Source organism: Coregonus clupeaformis, unplaced genomic scaffold, assembly GCF_020615455.1.
Source record: "Coregonus clupeaformis isolate EN_2021a unplaced genomic scaffold, ASM2061545v1 scaf0028, whole genome shotgun sequence".
In the NCBI taxonomy this organism is placed as follows: domain Eukaryota; kingdom Metazoa; phylum Chordata; class Actinopteri; order Salmoniformes; family Salmonidae; genus Coregonus; species Coregonus clupeaformis.
In genome coordinates this window covers 1,103,699-1,128,607 of record NW_025533483.1, presented here as the reverse complement: position 1 = coordinate 1,128,607, position 24,909 = coordinate 1,103,699, and the positions used below count along the sequence as shown (strand labels likewise).

The window sequence follows — 24,909 nt, the reverse complement described above, 5'->3', positions numbered from 1 at the left end:
TTACTCTACCTGTAAGATTTATGGGAAGATTGTTCCATTTAATTAGATCTGCTTTCATATTGTTGAGTAATGGGATAAAGTTATCTTTATATATATTGTTGTCACTTATTAAGCACCTAAGTATTTTATATTTTGTGGTCCACCTAAAGCATTGCTGTAGATCATATGAGTTATTATTTTTCATTTTCCAATTGCCATTATTTTGTTTTTTATGTCCTGAGATTTTTGAGTATTCTGAAACATTTTTTTTATCAAGGGGGGCATTGACTTTTCAATATTGGTCAGGTATATCAGGAGATCATATGCAAATAAGTTCAGTTTTATATTCATGTTTACCAATACTGATACCTGTCACGTTTGGGTACCGTCTAATTCTTCCTAGAAGCGGTTCAAATTGCCAGTGCAAACAGGAGGGGGATAGAGGACATCCCTGTCTTGTGCCCCTTTGTAATGTAATTTCTTCAGATAATGTATTATTTGCGTATATTTTTGCTTTAGGTTATTTATATAATATTATTATTAAATTTATTATTTCAGCTGGAAAGTTGAAAGCTTCCAAAGTTTTGAATAGAAAAGGCCACTCAAAACAGTCGAAAGCCTTTTCGGCATCAACAGCCATTATTGATCAATCTATATCTTGTTTTTTAGCGTATTGTGTTAAACTGAAACATGTTCTTTTATTTGTATGAAAGTGTTTATTTCATATAAACCCTGTTTGATATGTATCAAGTCTGGTAAGACTTTTGCCATTCTGTTGCTTATGAGCTTTGTTATTATTTTACTGTCCCAATTTATTAAACGTATGGGTCTGTAATCAGCAGGGGACACTCCAGGTTTTATTGTTTTTAATATAACTGAAATAACTGTTTGATACATGGAACTAGGAAGCACTGAATTGAGTGACGTGTGATGTCATATGTGTAAATAGGGGTGCTACTTTGTCCCAGAATGTTAATAGAATTATATGGGAAAGCTTCCATTCCTGGTGCCATTCATTTTAACCATGTCTAGTATTTCTTCTTGGGTGATCTCTGTTTTTAGTGATTATTTTTTGTCTGCTGATAATTGCTTCAGGGGTTGTTGATTCTAAGAAGGCTGTAGGATCCGTCCAACTGTTGTTAAATTCTGATTTATATACACTACCAGTCAAAAGTTTGGACACACCTACTCATTCAAGGGTTTTTCTTTATTTTTACTATTTTCTACATTGTAGAATAATAGTTAAGACATCAAAACTATGAAATAACACATATGGAATCATGTAGTAACCAAAAAAGTGTTAAACAAATCAAAATATATTTCATATAAAAAAATCTTTAAGAGGTAAAGAAGAAAAAATTAATCTGAATTTAAGCAGGAATATGATATTTTACTTTTGAAGAGAGACAAAAACTACAGGCTAAACTCAATTAAAGCATACTACTTAATGGAAGATAAACCTGGTAAACATCTCGCAGCCCTCACAAAGCGAATATTCACCAAACCAGTTATAATTATGAAAGATAAAGACTTCAACAAGTCGGAGGCGCAGGACATACTGCTCACCCCGGACCACTAATCTCCTCGACTCTGAAAAGAAAAAGGCAGCGTAAGTGAGGCTGACGTGAGGGCGCCCTGACGAAACTACGTTGGAGAGTACATAAACTGCCTCTACCCTCTGTTCTATTGGAGAGTACATAAACTGCCTCTACCCTCTGTTCTATTGGAGAGTACATAAACCGCCTCTACCCTCTGTTCTATTGGAGAGTACATAAACCGCCTCTACCCTCTGTTCTATTGGAGAGTACATAAACCGCCTCTACCCTCTGTTCTATTGGAGAGTACATAAACTGCCTCTACCCTCTGTTCTATTGGAGAGTACATAAACTGCCTCTACCCTCTGTTCTATTGGAGAACTAACTGGATGAGCTCCGTTCGAGACCATCCGATCAACGGGACCTGAAGAACTGTAATATCCTATGTTTCTGCAATATTCTATCCTCTGTCATGGCTGAACAAGGACATGGATAATATACATGTAAATGTTTTTTCTATTCATCGGCAGGACAGAACAGCAACGTCGGGAAAGCTCAAGAGGGGAGGTGTGTGTATTTGTTAACAATCTCTAATATTAAGGAAGTCTCGAGGTTCTCCTCGCCTGAGTTAGAATCCCTAATGTTAAGCTGTAGACAACACTATTTACCAAGAGAGTTTATTTATATTTTTCATAGCGGTCTATTTACTACCACAAACCAATGCTGGCACTAAGACCGCACTCAACGAGCTGTATAGGGTCATAAGCAACAAGAAAATGCTCATCCAGAGGCAGCACTCCCAGTGGCTGGTTATTTTAATGCAGGGAAACTGAAATATTGAAAAAAGTAAGGGGCCTAGACAGCTGCCCTGGGGAATTCCTGAGTCTACCTGGATTATGTTGGAGACGCTTCCATTAAAGAACACCCTCTGTGTTCTGTTAGACAGGTAACTCTTTATCCACAATATAGCAGGAGGTGTAAAGCCATAACACATACGTTCTTCCAGCAACAGACTATTATCGATAATGTCAAAAAACGCACTGAAGTCTAACAAAACAGCCCCCACAATCTTTTTGTCATCAATTTCTCTCAGCCAATCATCAGTCATTTGTGCAAGTGCAGTGCTTGTTGAATGTCCTTCCCTATAAGCGTGCTGAAAGTCTGTTGTCAATTTGTTTACTGTTAAATAGCATTGTATCTGGTCAAACACCATTTTTTTCAAAAGTTTACTAAGGGTTGGTAACAGGCTGATTGGTCGGCTATTTGAGCCAGTAAAGGGGGCTTTACTATTCTTAGGTAGCGGAATGACTTTTGCTTCCCTCCAGGCCTGAGGGGGCACACTTTCTAGTAGGCTTAAATTGAAGATATGGCAAATAGGAGTGGCAATATCGTCCGCTATTATCCTCAGTAATTTTCCATCCAAGTTGTCAGACCCCGGTGGCTTGTAATTGTTGATAGACAACAATAATTTTTTCACCTCTTCCACACTCACTTTACGGAATTCAAAAGTACAATGCTTGTCTTTCATAATTTGGTCAGATATACAGTGGGGAAAAAAAGTATTTAGTCAGCCACCAATTGTGCAAGTTCTCCCACTTAAAAAGATGAGAGGCCTGTAATTTTCATCATAGGTACACGTCAACTATGACAGACAAATTGAGGAAAAAAACCCAGAAAATCACATTGTAGGATTTTTAATGAATTTATTTGCAAATTATGGTGGAAAATAAGTATTTGGTCAATAACAAAAGTTTCTCAATACTTTGTTATATACCCTTTGTTGGCAATGACACAGGTCAAACTTTTTTTGTAAGTCTTCACAAGGTTCACACACACTGTTGCTGGTATTTTGGCCCATTCCTCCATGCAGATCTCCTCTAGAGCAGTGATGTTTTGGGGCTGTCGCTGGGCAACACGGACTTTCAACTCCCTCCAAAGATTTTCTATGGGGTTGAGATCTGGAGACTGGCTAGGCCACTCCAGGACCTTGAAATGCTTCTTACTGAAGCCACTCCTTCGTTGCCCGGGCGGTGTGTTTGGGATCATTGTCATGCTGAAAGACCCAGCCACGTTTCATCTTCAATGCCCTTGCTGATGGAAGGAGGTTTTCACTCAAACTCTCACGATACATGGCCCCATTCATTCTTTCCTTTACACGGATCAGTCGTCCTGGTCCCTTTGCAGAAAAAACAGCCCCAAAGCATGATGTTTCCACCCCCATGCTTCACAGTAGGTATGGTGTTCTTTGGATGCATCTCAGCATTCTTTGTCCTCCAAACACGTCGAGTTGAGTTTTTACCAAAAAAGTTCTATTTTGGTTTCATCTGACCATATGACATTCTCCCAATCCTCTTCTGGATCATCCAAATGCACTCTAGCAAACTTCAGACGGGCCTGGACATGTACTGGCTTAAGCAGGGGGACACGTCTGGCACTGCAGGATTTGAGTCCCTGGCGGCGTAGTGTGTTACTGATGGTAGGCTTTGTTACTTTGGTCCCAGCTCTCTGCAGGTCATTCACTAGGTCCCCCGTGTGGTTCTGGGATTTTTGCTCACCGTTCTTGTGATCATTTTGACCCCACGGGTGAGATCTTGCGTGGAGCCCCAGATCGAGGGAGATTATCAGTGGTCTTGTATGTCTTCCATTTCCTAATAATTGCTCCCACAGTTGATTTCTTCAAACCAAGCTGCTTACCTATTGCAGATTCAGTCTTCCCAGACTGGTGCAGGTCTACAATTTTGTTTCTGGTGTCCTTTGGCAGCTCTTTGGTCTTGGCCATAGTGGAGTTTGGAGTGTGACTGTTTGAGGTTGTGGACAGGTGTCTTTTATACTGATAACAAGTTCAAACAGGTGCCATTAATACTGGTAACGAGTGGAGGACAGAGGAGCCTCTTAAATAAGAAGTTACAGGTCTGTGAGAGCCAGAAATCTTGCTTGTTTGTAGGTGACCAAATACTTATTTTCCACCATAATTTGCAAATAAATTCATAAAAAATCCTACAATGTGATTTTCTGGACATTTTTTTCTCAATTTGTCTGACATAGTTGACGTGTACCTATGATGGAAATTACAGGCCTCTCTCATCTTTTTAAGTGGGAGAACTTGCACAATTAGTGGCTGACTAAATACTTTTTTTCCCCACTGTATGCTACTGCCCCGACTGTTGATCTGGCTGTGTCAAAACCAGTGGAGGCTCCTCAGAGGAGGAAGGAGAGGACCATCCTCCTCAGTGGATTTCATAATAATAAAAACAGTAAAACATAAAAAAAGTTATCCTTTTTAGATAAAACTATACTAAATACAGTTGAAGTCGGAAGTTTACATACACCTTAGCCAAATACATTTCAACTCAGTTTTTCACTATTCCTGACATTTAATCCTAGTACAAATTCCCTGTCTTAGGTCAGTTAGGATCACCACTTTATTTTAAGAATGTGAAATGTCAGAATAATAGTAGAGAGAATGATTTATTTCAGCTTTTATTTCTTTCATCACATTCCCAGAGGGTCAGAAGTGTACATACACTCAATTAGTATTTGGTAGCATTGCCTTAACTTAACCTTAACTTGGGTCAAACATTTCGGGTAGCCTTCCACAAGCTTCCCACAATAAGTTGGGTGAATTTTGGCCCATTCCTCCTGACAGAGCTGGTGTAACTGAGTCAGGTTTGTAGGCCTCCTTGATCGCACACGCTTTTTCAGTTCTGCCCACACATTTTCTATAGGATTGAAGTCAGGGCTTTGTTATGGCCACTCCAATACCTTGACTTTGTTGTCCTTAAGCCATTTTGCCACAATTTTGAAAGTATGCTTGAGGTCATTGTCCATTTAGAAGACCCATTTGCGACCAAGCTTTAACTTCCTGACTGATGTCTTGAGATGTTGCTTCAATATATCCACATAATTTTCCTTCCTCATGATGCCATCTATTTTGTGAAGTGCACCAGTCCCTGCTGCAGCAACGCACCCCCACAGCATGATGCTGCCACCCCCGTGCTTCACGGTTGGGATGGTGTTCTTCAGCTTGCAAGTCTTCCCCTTTTTCCTCCAAACATAGCGATGGTCATTATGGCCAAACAGTTCTATTTTTGTTTCATCAGACCAGAGGACATTTCTCCAAAAAGTACGATCTTTGTCCCCATGTGCAGTTGCAAACCGTAGACTGGCTTTTTTTATGGCGGTTTTGGAGCAGTGGCTTCTTCCTTGCTGAGCGGCCTTTCAGGTTATGTCGATGTAGGACTAGTTTTACTGTGGATATAGATAATTCTGTACATGTTTCCTCCAGAATCTTCACAAGGTCCTTTGCTGTTGTTCTGGGATTGATTTGCACTTTTCGCACCAAAGTACGTTCATCTCTAGGAGACAGAACGCATCTCCTTCCTGAGCGGTATGACGGCTGCGTGGTCCCATGGTGTTTATACTTTTAAAAAAAAATAAAATAAAAAATTTTAAAAAAATACTTGCATACTATTGTTTGTACAGATGAACGTGGTACCTTGAGTCGTTGGAAATTGCTCCCAAGGATGAACCAGACTTTTGGAGGTCTACAATTTTTTATCCTGAGGTCTTGGCTGATTTCTTTTGATTTTCCCATGATGTCAAGGAAAGAGGCACTGAGTTTGAAGGTAGGCCTTGAAATACATCCACAGGTACACCTCCAATTGACTCAAATGATGTCAATTAGCCTATCAGAAGCTTCTAAAGCCATGACATCATTTCCTAGAATTTTCCAAGCTGTTTAAAGGCACAGTCAACTTAGTGTATGTAAACTTCTGACCCACTGGAAATGTGATACAGTGAATTAAAAGTGAAATAATCTGTCTGTAAACAATTATTGGAAAAATTACTTGTGTCATGCACAAAGTAGATGTCCTAACCGACTTGCCAAAACTATAGTTTGTTAACAAGAAATTTGTGGAGTGGTTGAAAAACGAGTTTTAATCAAATCAAATTTTATTTGCCACATGCGCCGAATACAACAGGTGTAGAGTAGACAGTGAAATGATCTACAGTCCTCATTAAAATGCAAATCAATTTATAACATTTTTGACATGCGTTTTTCTGGATTTTGTTGTTGTTATTCTGTCTCTCACTGTTCAAATAAACCTACCATTAAAATTATAGACTGATCATTTCTTTGTCAGTGGGCAAACATACAAAATCAGCAGGGGATCAAATACTTGTTTCCCCCCCTGTATATAGCCTCCCTACTGTCTCTGTAGATCCCCTCCCTGTATATAGCCTCCCTACTGTCTCTGTAGATCCCCCCTGTATATAGCCTCCCTACTGTCCCTGTATATCCCTCCCTGTATATAGCCTCCCTACTGTCCCTGTAGATCCCCTCCCTGTATATAGCCTCCCTACTGTCCCTGTAGATCCCCTCCCTGTATATAGCCTCCCTACTGTCCCTGTAGATCCCCTCCCTGTATATAGCCTCCCTACTGTCCCTGTAGATCCCCTCCCTGTATATAGCCTCCCTGTAGATCCCCTCCCTGTATATAGCCTCCCTACTGTCCCTGTAGATCCCCTCCCTGTATATAGCCTCCCTGTATATAGCCTCCCTGTATATAGCCTCCCTGTATATAGCCTCCCTGTATATAGCCTCCCTGTATATAGCCTCCCTACTGTCCCTGTAGATCCCCTCCCTGTATATAGCCTCCCTGTATATAGCCTCCCTGTATATAGCCTCCCTACTGTCCCTGTAGATCCCCTCCCTGTATATAGCCTCCCTGTATATAGCCTCCCTGTATATAGCCTCCCTACTGTCCCTGTATATAGCCTCCCTACTGTCCCTGTATATAGCCTCCCTGTATATAGCCTCCCTGTATATAGCCTCCCCTACTGTCCCTGTAGATCCCCTCCCTGTAGATCCTCCCTGTATATAGCCTCCTGTATATAGCCTCCCTACTGTCCTGTATATAGCCTCCTGTATATAGCCTCCCTACTGTCCTGTAGATCCCCTCCTGTAGATCCTCTCCTGTATATAGCCTCCCTGTATATAGCCTCCCTGTATATAGCCTCCCTGTATATAGCCTCCCTACTGTCCCTGTAGATCCCCTCCCTGTATATAGCCTCCCTGTATATAGCCTCCCTGTATATAGCCTCCCTGTATATAGCCTCCCTGTATATAGCCTCCCTGTATATAGCCTCCCTGTATATAGCCTCCCTGTATATAGCCTCCCTGTATATAGCCTCCCTGTATATAGCCTCCCTACTGTCCCTGTAGATCCCCTCCCTGTATATAGCCTCCCTACTGTCCCTGTATATAGCCTCCCTGTATATAGCCTCCCTGTATATAGCCTCCCTGTATATAGCCTCCCTGTATATAGCCTCCCTGTATATAGCCTCCCTGTATATCTGTATATAGCCTCCCTGTATATAGCCTCCCTACTGTCCCTGTATATAGCCTCCCTGTATATAGCCTCCCTGTATATAGCCTCCCTGTATATAGCCTCCTGTAGATCCCCTCCTGTATATAGCCTCCTGTATATGCCTCCCTGTAGATCCCCTCCCTGTATATAGCCTCCCTGTATATAGCCTCCCTGTATATAGCCTCCCTACTGTCCCTGTATATAGCCTCCCTGTATATAGCCTCCCTGTATATAGCCTCCCTGTATATAGCCTCCCTGTATATAGCCTCCCTACTGTCCCTGTATATAGCCTCCCTGTATATAGCCTCCTGTATATAGCCTCCTGTATATAGCCTCCCTGTAGATCCCCTCCCTGTATATAGCCTCCCTGTATATAGCCTCCCTGTATATAGCCTCCCTGTATATAGCCTCCCTGTATATAGCCTCCCTGTATATAGCCTCCCTGTATATCTGTATATAGCCTCCCTGTATATAGCCTCCCTACTGTCCCTGTATATAGCCTCCCTGTATATAGCCTCCCTGTAGATCCCCTCCCTGTATATAGCCTCCCTGTATATAGCCTCCCTGTATATAGCCTCCCTGTATATAGCCTCCCTACTGTCCCTGTATATAGCCTCCCTACTGTCCCTGTATATAGCCTCCCTGTATATAGCCTCCCTGTAGATCCCCTCCCTGTATATAGCCTCCCTACTGTCCCTGTATATAGCCTCCCTACTGTCCCTGTATATAGCCTCCCTGTATATAGCCTCCCTGTATATAGCCTCCCTACTGTCCCTGTATATAGCCTCCCTGTATATAGCCTCCCTGTATATAGCCTCCCTGTATATAGCCTCCCTACTGTCCCTGTATATAGCCTCCCTGTATATAGCCTCCCTACTGTCCCTGTAGATCCCCTCCCTGTATATAGCCTCCCTGTATATAGCCTCCCTGTATATAGCCTCCCTACTGTCCCTGTATATAGCCTCCCTACTGTCCCTGTATATAGCCTCCCTGTATATAGCCTCCCTGTATATAGCCTCCCTACTGTCCCTGTAGATCCCCTCCCTGTAGATCCCCTCCCTGTATATAGCCTCCCTGTATATAGCCTCCCTACTGTCCCTGTATATAGCCTCCCTGTATATAGCCTCCCTACTGTCCCTGTAGATCCCCTCCCTGTAGATCCCCTCCCTGTAGATCCCCTCCCTGTATATAGCCTCCCTACTGTCCCTGTAGATCCCCTCCCTGTATATAGCCTCCCTACTGTCCCTGTAGATCCCTCCTATATAGCCTCCCTACTGTCCCTGTAGATCCCCTCCCTGTATATAGCCTCCCTACTGTCCCTGTAGATCCCCTCCCTGTATATAGCCTCCCTACTGTCCCTGTAGATCCCCTCCCTGTATCAATCAATCAATCAATTTTATTTTATATAGCCCTTCGTACATCAGCTAATATCTCGAAGTGCTGTACAGAAACCCAGCCTAAAACCCCAAACAGCTAGTAATGCAGGTGTAGAAGCACGGTGGCTAGGAAAAACTCCCTAGAAAGGCCAAAACCTAGGAAGAAACCTAGAGAGGAACCAGGCTGTGAGGTGGCCAGTCCTCTTCTGGCTGTGCCGGGTGGACGATTATAACAGAACCATGCCAAGATGTTCAAAAATGTTCATAAGTGACAAGCATGGTCAAATAATAATCGGGAATAAATCTCAGTTGGCTTTTCATAGCGATCATTAGAGTTGAAAACAGCAGGTCTGGGACAGGTAGGGGTTCCATAACCGCAGGCAGAACAGTTGAAACTGGAATAGCAGCAAGGCCAGGCGGACTGGGGACATCAAGGAGTCACCACGGCCGGTAGTCCCGACGTATGGTCCTAGGGCTCAGGTCTCTCAGTTGGCTTTTCATAGTATATGCCTCCCTGTAGATCCCCTCCCTGTATATAGCCTCCCTACTGTCCCTGTAGATCCCCTCCCTGTATATAGCCTCCCTGTATATAGCCTCCCTGTATATAGCCTCCTGTATATAGCCTCCCTGTATATAGCCTCCCTACTGTCCCTGTGATCCCTCCCTGTATATAGCCTCCCTGTATATAGCCTCCCTACTGTCCCTGTATATAGCCTCCCTGTATATAGCCTCCCTACTGTCCCTGTATATAGCCTCCCTGTATATAGCCTCCCTACTGTCCCTGTATATAGCCTCCCTGTATATAGCCTCCCTGTATATAGCCTCCCTGTATATAGCCTCCCTACTGTCCCTGTAGATCCCCTCCCTGTATATAGCCTCCCTGTATATAGCCTCCCTACTGTCCCTGTATATAGCCTCCCTACTGTCCCTGTATATAGCCTCCCTGTATATAGCCTCCCTGTATATAGCCTCCCTACTGTCCCTGTGAGATCCCCTCCTGTAGATCCCCTCCCTGTATATAGCCTCTCTGTATATAGCCTCCCTACTGTCCCTGTATATAGCCTCCCCTGTATATAGCCCTCCCTACTGTCCTGTAGATCCCCTCCTGTGATCCCCTCCCTGTATATAGCCTCCTGTATATAGCCTCCCTACTTCCCTGTAGATCCCCTCCCTGTAGATCCCCTCCCTGTAGATCCCCTCCCTGTATATAGCCTCCCTGTATATAGCCTCCCTGTATATAGCCTCCCTGTATATAGCCTCCCTGTATATAGCCTCCCTGTATATAGCCTCACTACTGTCCCTGTAGATCCCCTCCCTGTATATAGCCTCCCTGTATATAGCCTCCCTGTATATAGCCTCCCTGTATATAGCCTCCCTGTATATAGCCTCCCTACTGTCCCTGTAGATCCCCTCTGTATATAGCCTCCCTGTATATGAGCCTCCTGTATATAGCCTCCCTACTGTCCCTGTATATAGCCTCCTGTATATAGCCTCCCTGTATATAGCCTCCCTGTATATAGCCTCCTACTGTCCCTGTATATAGCCTCCTGCATATAAGCCTCCTGTACATAGCCTCCCTGTATATAGCCTCCCTGTATATAGCCTCCTACTGTCCCTTGTATATAGCCTCCTGCATATAGCCTCCCCTGTATATAGCCTCCCTGTATATAGCCTCCTGTATATAGCCTCCCTGTATATAGCCTCCCTGTATATCTGTATATAGCCTCCTGTATATAGCCTCCCTACTGTCCCTGTATATAGCCTCCCGTATAGCCTCCTGTATATAGCCTCCTGTATATAGCCTCCCTACTGTCTCTGTAGATCCCTCCTGTATATAGCCTCCTGTATATAGCCTCCCTACTGTCCCTGTATATAGCCTCCCTACTGTCCCTGTATATAGCCTCCTGTATATAGCCTCCTGTATATGCCTCCTGTTTAGCCTCCCTGTATACTGGCCTCCTGTATATGCCTCCTGTATATAGCCTCCTGTATATAGCCTCCCTACTGTCCTGTATATAGCCTCCCTACTGTCCCTGTATATAGCCTCCCTGTATATAGCCTCCCTGTATATAGCCTCCCTACTGTCCCTGTATATAGCCTCCCTGTATATAGCCTCCCTACTGTCTCTGTAGATCCCCTCCCTGTATATAGCCTCCCTACTGTCTCTGTAGATCCCCTCCCTGTATATAGCCTCCCTGTATATAGCCTCCCTACTGTCTCTGTAGATCCCCTCCCTGTATATAGCCTCCCTGTATATAGCCTCCCTACTGTCCCTGTATATAGCCTCCCTACTGTCCATGTAAATAGCTTCCCTACTGTCCCTGTATATAGCCTCCCTGTATATAGCCTCCCTACTGTCCCTGTAGATCCCTCCTGTCTATAGCCTCCCTCTGTCCCTGTAGATCCCCTCCTGTATATAGCCTCCTGTATATAGCCTCCCTACTGTCCCTGTAGATCCCTCTCCACTGTATATAGCCTCCCTGTATATAGCTCTCCCTACTGTCCCTGTATATAGCCTCCCTACTGTCCTGTAGATCCCCTCCCTGTACAGTGGGAAAAAAGTATTTAGTCAGCCGCCAATTGTGCAAGTTCTCCACTTAAAAACATGAGAGGCCTGTAATTTTTCATCATAGGTACACGTCAACTATGACAGACAAATTGAGAAAAAAAATCCAGAAAATCCCATTGTAGGATTTTTATGAACTTATTGACAAATTATAATGAAAATAAGTATTTGGTCACCTACAAACAAGCAAGATTTCTGGCTCTCACAGACCTGTAACTTCTTATTTAAGAGGCTCCTCTGTCCTCCACTCGTTACCTGTATTAATGGCAACTGTTTGAACTTGTTATCAGTATAAAAGACACCTGTCCACAACCTCAAACATTCACACTCCAAACTTCACAATGGCCAAGACCAAAGAGCTGTCAAAGGACACCAAAAACAAAATTGTAGACCTGCACCAGGCTGGGAAGACTGAATCTGCACATCGGTAAGCAGCTTGGTTTGAAGAAATCAACTGTGGGAGCAAATTATTAGGAAATGGAAGACATACAAGACCACTGATAATCTCCCTCGATCTGGGGCTCCACGCAAGATCTCACCCCGTGGGGTCAAAATGATCACAAGAACGGTGAGCAAAAATCCCAGAACCACACAGGGGGACCCTAGTGAATGACCTGCAGAGAGCTGGGACCAAAGTAACAAAGCCAACCATCAGTAACACCTACGCTGCCAGGGACTCAAATCCTGCAGTGCGAGATGTATCCCCCTGCTTAAGCCAGTACATGTCCAGGCCCATCTGAAGTGCATTTGGATGATCCAGAAGAGATTGGGAGAATGTCATATGGTCAGATGAAACCAAAATATAACTTTTTGGTAAAAACTCAACTTGTCATGTTTGGAGGACAAAGAATGCTGAGTTGCATCCAAAGAACACCATACCTACTGTGAAGCATGGGGTTGGAAACATCCTGCTTTGGGGCTGTTTTTTCTGCAAAGGGACCAGGACGACTGATCCGTTAAAGGAAAGAATGAATGGGGCCATGTATCGTGAGATTTTGAGTGAAAACCTCCTTCCATCAGCAAGGGCATTGAAGATGAACGTGGCTGGGTCTTTCAGCATGACAATGATCCCAAACACACCGCCCGGGCAACGAAGGAGTGGCTTCGTAAGAAGCATTTCAAGGTCCTGAGTTGGCCTAGCCGTCTCCAGATCTCAACCCCATAGAAAATCTTTGGAGGGAGTTGAAAGTCTGTGTTGCCCAGCACAGCCCCAAAACATCACTGCTCTAGAGGAGATCTGCATGGAGGAATGGTCCAAAATACCACAAAGTGTGTAAAACCTTGTGAAACTTACAGAAAATGTTTACCTGTCCTCATTACCACAGTATATAACAAAGTATTGAGAAAATTTTGTTATTGACCAAATACTTATTTTCCACCATCATATGCCAATAAATTCATTAAAATTCCTACAAATGTGATTTTCTGATTTTTTTTCTCATTTTGTCTGTCATAGTTGCTTACCTATGATGAATTACAGCCTCTCTCATCTTTTTAATACTTCACATTTTACTAATACTTTTTTTCCCCACTGTTATATCCTTTTGCCTCTTATCATCCTCCCTACTCTTCCCTGTCCTCCCTACTTCCTTAATCCCCTCCTTATATACCTCCCTACTTCCTGTAATCCCCTCCCTGTATATCCTCCCTACTGTCCCTGTAGATCCCCTCCTTATATGCCTCCCTACTGTCCCTGTGATCCCTCCCTGTATATCTCCTCTTGTCCTAATCCTCCTTATATACTCCCTACTGTCCCTGTAAGTCCCCTCTGTATATCTCCTTTATAGCCTCCCTGTATATAGCCTCCCCTGTATATAGCCATCCTGTATTCCTCCTACTTCCCTCTCCTGTATATACCTCCCTCTATATAGCCTCCCTACTGTCCTCTATATACCTCCTACTGTCCCTGATTCTCCTCCCTATTCCTTATTATCCTGTATATACCTCCTGTATATAGCCTCCTTATATCTCCATTATATACCTTCCCTATACCTCCCTGTATATCCTCCCTGTATATAGCCTCTTTATATTCCTCCCCTCTGTCTCTGTAATCCCTCCCTGTATATACTCCCTGTATATACCTCCCTTATATACCTCCCTATCTCTCTGTACCCTCCCTGTATTAGCCTCCTGTTTAGCCTCCCTACTGTCCCTGTATATAGCCTCCCTACTGTCCCTGTATATAGCCTCCCTACTGTCCCTGTATATAGCCTCCTGTATATAGCCTCCCCTACTGTCTCTGTGAGATCCCCCTCCTGTATATAGCCTCCCTACTGTCTCTGTAGATCCCCTCCCTGTATATAGCCTCCCTGTATATAGCCTCCCTGTATATAGCCTCCCTACTGTCTCTGTAGATCCCCTCCCTGTATATAGCCTCCCTGTATATAGCCTCCCTACTGTCCCTGTATATAGCCTCCCTACTGTCCCTGTATATAGCCTCCCTGTATATAGCCTCCCTACTGTCTCTGTAGATCCCCTCCCTGTATATAGCCTCCCTGTATATAGCCTCCCTACTGTCCCTGTATATAGCCTCCCTACTGTCCCTGTATATAGCCTCCCTGTATATAGCCTCCCTACTGTCCCTGTAGATCCCCTCCCTGTATATAGCCTCCCTGTATATAGCCTCCCTGTATATAGCCTCCCTACTGTCCCTGTAGATCCCTCCCTGTATATGGCCTCCCTGTATATAGCCTCCCTACTGTCCTGTAGATCCCCTCCTGTATATAGCCTCCTGTATATAGCCTCCCTACTGTCCCTGTATATAGCCTCCCTCTGTCCCTGTATATAGCCTCCTACTGTCCCTGTAGATCCCCTCCTGTATATAGCCTCCTGTATATAGCCTCCCTACTGTCCCTGTATATAGCCTCCTACTGTCCCTGTATATAGCCTCCTGTATATAGCCTCCCTACTGTCCCTGTAGATCCCCTCCTGTATATAGCCTCCCTGTATATAGCCTCCTGTATATAGCCTCCCTACTGTCCCTGTAGAGTCCCCTCCTGTATATAGCCTCCCTGTATATGCGCCTCCCTGTATATAGCCTCCCTACTGTCCCTGTAGATCCCCTCCCTGTATATAGCCTCCTGTATATAGCCTCCTGTATATAGCCTCCCTACTGTCCCTGTAGATCCCCCTGTATATAGCCTCCCTACCGTAGATCCCTCCCTGTATATAGCCTCCCTGTATATAGCCTCCTACTGTCCCTGTATATAGCCTCCCTACTGTCCCTGTGTATGGCCTCCTGTATATAGCCTCCCTACTGTCCCTGCTAGATCCCTCCTGTATATAGCCCTCCTGTATATAGCCTCCCTACTGTCCCTGTAGATCCTCTCCTGTATATAGCCTCCCTGTGCATATAGCCTCCATACTGTCCCTGTAGATCCCCTCCTGTATATAGCCTCCCTGTATATAGCCTCCCTACTGTCCCTGCATATAGCCTCTCTACTGTCCCTGTAGATCCCCTCCTGTATATAGCCTCCCTGTATATAGCCTCCCTTATATAGCCTCCCTACTGTCCCTGTAGATCCCTCCTGTATATAGCCTCCTGTATATAGCCTCCCTACTGTCCCTGTAGATCCCCTCCTGTATATAGCCTCCCTGTATATGGCCTCCCTACTGTCCCTGTATATAGCCTCCTGTATATAGCCTCCTACTGTCCCTGTAGATCCCCTCCCTGTATATAGCCTCCCTGTATATAAGCCTCCTGTATATAGCCTCCCTACTGTCCCTGTAGATCCCCTCCCTGTATATAGCCTCCCTGTATATAGCCTCCCTGTATATAGCCTCCCTACTGTCTCTGTAGATCCCCTCCCTGTATATAGCCTCCCTGTATATAGCCTCCTGTATATAGCCTCCCTGTATATAGCCTCCCTACTGTCCCTGTAGATCCCCTCCCTGTATATAGCCTCCCTGTATATAGCCTCCCTGTATATAGCCTCCCTGTATATAGCCTCCCTGTATATAGCCTCCCTGTAGATCCCCTCCCTGTATATAGCCTCCCTGTATATAGCCTCCCTGTATATAGCCTCCCTACTGTCCCTGTAGATCCCCTCCCTTTATATAGCCTCCCTGTATATAGCCTCCCTGTATATAGCCTCCCTGTATATAGCCTCCCTGTATATAGCCTCCCTACTGTCCCTGTATATAGCCTCCCTACTGTCCCTGTATATAGCCTCCCTACTGTCCCTGTATATAGCCTCCTGTATATAGCCTCCCTACTGTCTCGAGATCCCCTCCCTGTATATAGCCTCCTGTATATAGCCTCCCTACTGTCCCTGTATATAGCCTCCCTACTGTCCTGTATATAGCCTCCCTCAGTCCCTGTATATAGCCTCCTGTATAGCCTCCTACTGTCCCTGTAGATCCCCTCCCTGTATATAGCCTCCCTGTATATAGCCTCCCTACTGTCCCTGTAGATCCCCTCCCTGTATATAGCCTCCCTGTATATAGCCTCCCTACTGTCCCTGTATATAGCCTCCCTACTGTCCCTGTAGATCCCCTCCCTGTATATAGCCTCCCTGTATATAGCCTCCCTGTATATAGCCTCCCTACTGTCCCTGTAGATCCCCTCCCCCTGTATATAGCCTCCCTACTGTCCCTGCTAGATCCCCTCCTGTATATAGCCTCCCCACTGTCCCTGTAGATCCCCTCCCTGTATATAGCCTCCTACTGTCCCTGTAGATCCCTCCCTGTATATAGCCTCCCTACTGTCCCTGTAGATCCCCTCCTGTATATAGCCTCCCTGTATATGCCTCCCCTACTGTCCCTGTAGATCCCTCCTGTATATAGCCTCCTGCTATATAGCCCTACTGTCCCTGTATATAGCCTCCCCTACTGTCCCTGTAGATCCCTCCCTGTATATAGCCTCCCTGTATAGCCTCCCTACTGTCCCTGTATAGCCTCCTACTGTCCCTGTAGATCCCCTCCTGATATAGCCTCCCTGTATATAGCCTCCCTACTGTCCCTTAGATCCCTCCCTGTATATAGCCTCCCTGTATATAGCCTCCCTACTGTCCTGTTATAGCCCTCCCTGTATATAGCCTCTACAGCCTCCGTATATAGCCTCCTGTATATAGCCTCCCTGTATATAGCCTCCTGTGATCCCTCCCTGTATATAGCCTCCCTACTGTCCCTGTAGATCCCTCCCTGTATATAGCCTCCCTACTGTCCCTGTAGATCCCCCTCCCTGTATATAGCCTCCCTACTGTCCCTGCAGATCCCCTCTTATATAGCCTCCCTGTATATAGCCTCCTGTATATAGCCTCCCTACTGTCCCTGTAGATCCTCCCTGTATATAGCCTCCCTGTATATACGCCTCCCTACTGTCCCTGTAGATCCCTCCCTGTATATAGCCTCCCTGTATATAGCCTCCCTACTGTCCCCTGTATAGCCTCCCTACTGTCCCTGTAGATCCCCTCCTGTATATAGCCTCCTGTATATAGCCTCCCTACTGTCCCTGTATATAGCCTCCCTACTGTCCCTGTAGATCCCTCCTGTATATAGCCTCCTGTATATAGCCTCCCCTACTGTCCTGTATATAGCCTCCCTGTAGATCCCCCCTCCTGTATATAGCCTCCTGTATATAGCCTCCCTGTATATAGCCTCCTGTAGATCCCTCCTTGTATATAGCCTCCTGTATATGCCTCCTGTATATAGCCTCCTGTATATGGCCTCCCTGTAGATCCTCCCTGTATATAGCCTCCTGTATATAGCCTCCCTACTGTTCCCCTCCCTGTATAGCCTCCCTACTGTCCCTGTAGATCCCCTCCCTGTATATAAGCCCTCCTGTATATAGCCTCCTGTATATAGCCTCCTGTATATAGCCTCCTGTATATAGCCTCCTGTATATAGCCTCCTGTATATAGCCTCCCTGTATATAGCCTCCCTACTGTCCCTGTATATAGCCTCCTGTATACTAGCCTCCTGCCTATAGCCTCCTGTATATAGCCTCCTACTGTCCCTGTATATAGCCTCCTGTATATAGCCTCCCTGTATATAGCCTCCCTACTGTCCTGTATATAGCCCAACCCTACTGTCCCTGTATATAGCCTCCCTACTGTCCTGTATATAGCCTCCCTGTATATAGCCTCCCTACTGTCCTGTAGATCCCCTCCTGTATATAGCCTCCCTGTATATAGCCTCCCTACTGTCCCTGTAGATCCCTCCTGTATATAGCCTCCTGTATATAGCCTCCTGTATATAGCCTCCCTACTGTTCCCTCCTGTATATAGCCTCCCTGTAGATCCCCTCCCTGTATATAGCCTCCCTACTGTCCCTGTAGATCCCTCCCTGTATATAGCCTCCCTGTATATAGCCTCCCCACTGTTCCCCTCCTGTATATAGCCTCCTGTAGATCCCCTCCGTATAAACCTCCCCACTGTCCCTGGATCCCCTCCTGTATATAGCCTCCTGTATATAGCCTCCCTACTGTTCCCCTCCCTGTATATAGCCTCCCTGTATATAGCCTCCCTACTGTCCCTGTAGATCCCCTCCCTGTATATAGCCTCCCTGTATATAGCCTCCCTGTATATAGCCTCCTGTATATAGCCTCCTCTGTCCCTGTAAGATCCCTCCCTGTATATAGCCTCCCTACTGTCCCTGTAGATCCCCTCCTGTATATAAGCCTCCCTGTATATAGCCTCCTGTATATAGCCTCCCTACTGTCCCTGTATATAGCCCCTAACCCTACTGTCCCTGTATATAGCCTCCTGTATATAGCCTCCCTGTATATAGCCTCCCTACTGTCCCTGTAGATCCCCTCCCTGTAGATCCCCTCCCTGTATATAGCCTCCCTGTAGATCCCCTCCCTGTAGATCCTCACTCCTGTATATAGCCCTCCCTGTAGATCCCCTCCCTGTATATAGCCTCCCTACTGTCCCTGTAGATCCCCTCCCTGTATATAGCCTCCCTGTATATAGCCTCCCTACTGTCCCTGTGATCCCTCCCTGTATAGCCTCCTGTATAGCCATCCTGCCTGTATAGCCTCCCTGTATATAGCCTCCCTGTATATAGCCTCCCTGTATATAGCCTCCCTGTATATAGCCTCCCTGTATATAGCCTCCCTGTATATAGCCTCCCTACTGTCCCTGTAGATCCCCTCCCTGTATATAGCCTCCTGTATTCCTGTATAGCCTCCCTGTATATAGCCTCCCTACTGTCCCTGTATATAGCCTCCTGCTATATAGCCTCCTGTATATAGCCTCCCTGTATATAGCCTCCTGTATATAGCCTCCTGTAGATCCCCTCCTGTATATAGCCTCCCTACTGTCCCTGTAGATCCCCTCCCTGTATATAGCCTCCCTGTATATAGCCTCCCTACTGTTCCCCTCCCTGTATATAGCCTCCCTGTAGATCCCCTCCCTGTATATAGCCTCCCTACTGTCCCTGTAGATCCCCTCCCTGTATATAGCCTCCCTGTATATAGCCTCCCTACTGTTCCCCTCCCTGTATATAGCCTCCCTGTATATAGCCTCCCTACTGTCCCTGTAGATCCCTCCTGTATATAGCCTCCTGTATATAGCCTCCCTACTGTCCCTGTAGATCCTCCCTGTATATAGCCTCCTGTATATAGCCTCCCTGTATATAGCCTCCTGTATATAGCCTCCTGTATATAGCCTCCCTGTATATGCGCCTCCCTACTGTCCCTGTAGAGTCCCTCCCTGTATAGCCTCCCTACTGTCCCTGTAGATCCCCTCCCTGTATATAGCCTCCCTGTATATAGCCTCCCTGTATATAGCCTCCCTACTGTCCCTGTATATAGCCTCCCTGTATATAGCCTCCCTGTATATAGCCTCCCTACTGTCCCTGTATATAGCCCTAACCCTACTGTCCCTGTATATAGCCTCCCTACTGTCCCTGTATATAGCCTCCCTGTATATAGCCTCCCTACTGTCCCTGTAGATCCCCTCCCTGTATATAGCCTCCCTGTATATAGCCTCCCTACTGTCCCTGTAGATCCCCTCCCTGTATATAGCCTCCCTGTCTATAGCCTCCTACTGTTCCCCTCCTGTATATAGCCTCCCTGTAGATCCCTCCCTGTATATAGCCTCCCTACTGTCCCTGTAGATCCCCTCCCTGTATATAGCCTCCCTGTATATAGCCTCCCTACTGTTCCCCTCCCTGTATATAGCCTCCCTGTAGATCCCCTCCCTGTATATAGCCTCCCTGTATATAGCCTCCCTGTAGATCCCCTCCCTGTATATAGCCTCCCTGTATATAGCCTCCCTACTGTTCCCCTCCCTGTATATAGCCTCCCTGTAGATCCCCTCCCTGTATATAGCCTCCCTGTATATAGCCTCCCTACTGTTCCCCTCCCTGTATATAGCCTCCCTGTATATAGCCTCCCTACTGTCCCTGTAGATCCCCTCCCTGTATATAGCCTCCCTGTATATAGCCTCCCTGTAGATCCCCTCCCTGTATATAGCCTCCCTGTATATAGCCTCCCTGTATATAGCCTCCCTACTGTCCCTGTAGATCCCCTCCCTGTATATAGCCTCCCTACTGTCCCTGTAGATCCCCTCCCTGTATATAGCCTCCCTGTATATAGCCTCCCTGTATATAGCCTCCCTACTGTCCCTGTATATAGCCCTAACCCTACTGTCCCTGTATATAGCCTCCCTACTGTCCCTGTAGATCCCCTCCCTGTATATAGCCTCCCTACTGTCCCTGTATATAGCCCTAACCCTACTGTCCCTGTATATAGCCTCCCTACTGTCCCTGTAGATCCCCTCCCTGTATATAGCCTCCCTACTGTCCCTGTAGATCCCCTCCCTGTATATAGCCTCCCTGTATATAGCCTCCCTGTATATAGCCTCCCTGTATATAGCCTCCCTACTGTCCCTGTATATAGCCCTAACCCTACTGTCCCTGTATATAGCCTCCCTACTGTCCCTGTAGATCCCCTCCCTGTATATAGCCCTAACCCTACTGTCCCTGTATATAGCCTCCCTACTGTCCCTGTAGATCCCTCCTGTATATAGCCTCCCTGCATATAGCCTCCCTACTGTCCCTGTAGAGATCCCCTCCCTGTATATAGCCTCCCTGTATATAGCCTCCCCTACTGTCCTGTATATAGCCCCTAACCCTACTGTCCCTGTATATGGCCTCCCTACTGTCCCTGTAGATCCCCCTCCTGTATATAGCCCTAACCCTACTGTCCCTGTATGTAGCCTCCCTACTGTCCCTGTATATAGCCTCCCTGTAGATCCCCTCCCTGTAGATCCCCTCCCTGTAGATCCCCTCCCTGTAGATCCCCTCCCTACTGTCCCTGTAGTTCCCCTCCCTGTAGATCCCCTCCCTACTGTCCCTGTAGATCCCCTCCCTGTAGATCCCCTCCCTACTGTCCCTGTAGATCCTTTCTGGTCAGAAATGGGGAAGTGATTGCTTCCTACAAGAGCACAAAACATTTCCATTTCCAGCCTCTTTGAAAATCGAGTCATGTAAAAAGCTTTCCTATGTCAGTGTTTGGGACAGTGTTGTATTGAGACAGGCTTGAAAAAGCTAAGGAGCCAATAGCCAGAGGTAGCATACATTTCTGATTCTTTGTTATAATAATGGTATGGGAACAACATTTTATTTTGTAAAGTGGTTTCTTGCATCAAACAACACAATACAAAAACATTTTCACCTCCTTGTCTGAGTGGATAAACAGGTTGATCCTGCCGACCAAGTGTCTGATCAGCTGCTTGGAGTAGCAGCTAGTCTAGCTGCCACTGTTTTAAATATCTGTAGTTCTGTCCTTGAGCTGTTCTTGTCTTTTAATGTTTCATGTTTTGTGTGGACTCCAGGAAGAGTAGCTGCTGCTTTTGCAACAGCTAATGGGGATCCTAATAAAATCCTGTAGGCTTTATCATAGAACAGCTAGTTTCAATTAAGCTATTTCCATGTTAAAATGTTATGAGATGAATTTTCTCCATAGTTTTGATGGTAGGCCACTCTGGTAGGCCTACATTATGATCAAATAGCCACAGTAGCCTACTTGGCCACCTGTTAAACGGTAACTAAAGCGGTACAGCCTCAGTGTTCACAGTAAACGCACTCTGGAAGTTGCACAGAAATTGCGCTCAGCAGACCTGAAATTTGCTCAGTGCCAAAAAAGATTAGAGGGAACATTGGAGGTGTCCCTACCAGTAGTTGGACAGAGCTTGAGAGGTGTCCCTACGTAGTTGGACAGAGCTTGGAGGTGTCCCTACCGTAGTTGGACAGAGCTTGAGGTGTCCCTACCAGTAGTTGGACGAGCCTGGAGGTGTCCCTACCGGTAGTTGGACGAGCCTGGAGGTGTCCCTACCGTAGTTGGACAGAGCCTGGAGGTGTCCCTACCGTAGTTGGACAGAGCCTGGAGGTGTCTCTACCGTAGTTGGACAGAGCTTGGAGGTGTCCCTACCGTAGTTGGACAGAGCTTGGAGTGTCCCTACCGTAGTTGGACAGAGCCTGGATGTCCCTCACGTAGTTGGACAGAGCTTGGAGGTGTCCCTACCCGTAGTTGGACAGAGCTTGGAGGTGTCCCTACCAGTAGTTGGACAGAGCCTGGAGGTGTCCCTACCGTAGTTGGACAGAGCTTGGAGGTGTCCCTACCGTAGTTGGACAGAGCTTGGAGGTGTCCCTACCGTAGTTGGACGAGCTTGGAGGTGTCCCTACCGTAGTTGGACAGAGCCTGGAGGTGTCCCTACGTAGTTGGACAGAGCTTGAGGTGTCCTACGTAGTTGGACAGAGCCTGGAGGTGTCCCTACCACGTAGTTGGACAGAGCCTGGAGGTGTCCCTCCGTAGTTGGACAGAGCTTGGAGGTGTCCCTACCTAGTTGGACAGAGCTTGGAGGTGAAGACGGTTCTGATGGTGGATATGAGTTCAGTGTGGAGGTCCTGGTTCTAGACCCAGGAAGTGACTGAAGAACAGAAGAACCACCTCTCTGGGATGGACGTCCAGCCAGGCTCTGATCTCCTGAAGAACGGTCTGTGGAGAACATAGACATGGGTCCAACTGGTGTAACATAATCACAGCAACACCATCACTCTGAAATCAATTATATATCCTATTTGTCATAAGGTTGTCAGATAAGAACACTAGAGTCTAGTAAATGGTACAACCTCTCTCTGTAGCTCCCTGCTAGTATAGAAGTACAGATTATACCTTTAACATTGAACGTAGTGTACAACTCTGTGGTAGTACAGAAGTATCATACCTCTACAATTAGCATAGTGTACACTCCATAGTATCATACCTCTACAGTGAGTGTAGTGTACACTCCGTAGTATCATACCTCTACAGTGAGTGTAGTGTACACTCCGTGGTAGAAGTACAGGTTAGTAGAGGTGTCGTTGGGTCGATGTGCAATCCTCAGGTCCAGATATCTGACCCCACAGTCTAGCTGCTCCTTCACTGTCGCCTCCTATAGGACATTATCAGATCAACATTATCAGATGAACAACATTATCAGATCAACATTATCAGATCTTTTTTTTTTTTAAGCAGATGCTCTTATCCAGAGCGACTTACAGGAGCAATTAGGGTTAAGTGCCTTGCTCAAGGGCACATCGACAGATTTTTCACCTAGTCAGCTCGGGGATTAGAACCAGCGACCTTTCGGTTACTGGCACAACGCTCTTAACCACTAAGCTACCTGCCGCCCCTCATCATCAACATTATCAGATTAACAACATTATCAGATTAACAACATTATCAGAGCAACAACATTATCAGAGCAACAACATTATCAGATCAACAACATTATCAGACCAACAACATTATCAGATCAACAACATTATCAGATCAACAAAATTATCAGATCAACAAAATTATCAGATCAACAACATTATCAGATCAACAACATTACGAGATGAACAACATTATCAGATGAACAACATTATCAGATGAACAACATTATCAGATCAACAAAATTATCAGACCAACAACATTATCAGATCAACAACATTATCAGATAAACAACATTACGAGATGAACAACATTATCAGATTAACAACATTATCAGATTAACAACATTATCAGATCAACAAAATTATCAGATCAACAACATTATCAGATCAACAACATTATCAGATCAACAACATTATCAGAGCAACAACATTATTAACCCAACCAGCACTGACGTACTGCCACCAGGTGTAAAGTCTGCACCTGTAGTGTTATGCCATCTAGGTCAGGGTGGTCAAACTCAATTCCTGGAGGGCTGTGTCTCTGCTGGGTTTTGTTATTTTGTTTCAATTTGAGTCCAATTAAGACCTAGCCATCCAGATGAGGGGAGTACCTAACTAATCAATGACCTTAATTGATCAATAAAGTGCAGGAGAGGAGCGAAAACCTGCAGACACTCCAGAAATGTAGTTTGACAACCCTGATCGGCTGTTAAAAATCATACCTGTGTAACTGCCCATTTATAAACAAATGGTCGAATCAGGGGCTTCATGTATTTGTCTAGCTTCTGCAGCAGATCAGGTTGGGTCAGGTCGACAGGGGAGCGGTCACTCTTATCCAGACAGTAGGTTATAGCATTATGGCTTCCTGAACAGGGAACCAAGGAAGACAGACAGATAGAAACAGAGAAACTGTATTACATGTGTATGGTCAGTGTCATGTGTCAGCCTCGTGCCCATATGATGCCCCTAAGGATCCAGTTTAAAGTTTACGTTTCTATACTACATCATTCATTAAATCCCTTACTTGACACTTAGATGCCTACAAGGGAAATGGAAAGTGTTGGCGATGACATAATGCCATCTGATTAAAGTGTTGGTGTTGTGACATCAAATCAAATTGTATTTGTCACCTGCGCCGAATACAACAGGTGTAGACCTTACAGTGAAATGCTTACTTACAAGCCCTTAACCAACCATGCAGTTTTAAGAAAAATAAGTGTTAAGTAAAAAATAGATAAGTAACAAATAAAAGCAGCAAAATAACAGTAAAAATAACAGTAGGGAGGCTATATATACAGGGGGTACCGGTACAGAGTCAATGTGCGGGGGCACCGGTTAGGCAAGGTAATATGTACATGTAGGTTTAATGTAAATGTAATAATAAACAGAGAGTAGCAGCAGCATAAAAGAGGGGGTGTGGGGGTGGGGGGTGGGGG

The 24,909-nt window shown here is 45.6% G+C and overlaps 1 protein-coding gene across 1 annotated transcript in view; it reads right to left on the bottom strand.

Annotated features, from left to right (window-relative positions):
- plcxd1 (phosphatidylinositol-specific phospholipase C, X domain containing 1) overlaps positions 1 to 24,478 on the bottom strand; it is a 30,241-nt gene extending 5,763 nt beyond the window's left edge. The window contains exons 1-4 of the mRNA XM_045212598.1: positions 24,474 to 24,478; positions 24,196 to 24,382; positions 23,080 to 23,208; positions 22,725 to 22,772 (exon numbers count right to left, since the gene is read on the bottom strand). Of these exons, the coding sequence (XP_045068533.1) occupies positions 22,725 to 22,772; positions 23,080 to 23,208; positions 24,196 to 24,382; positions 24,474 to 24,478 (369 nt within the window). The remainder of the gene's footprint in view (positions 1 to 22,724; positions 22,773 to 23,079; positions 23,209 to 24,195; positions 24,383 to 24,473) is intronic.
- Between the last annotated feature and the right edge of the window lie 431 nt (positions 24,479 to 24,909).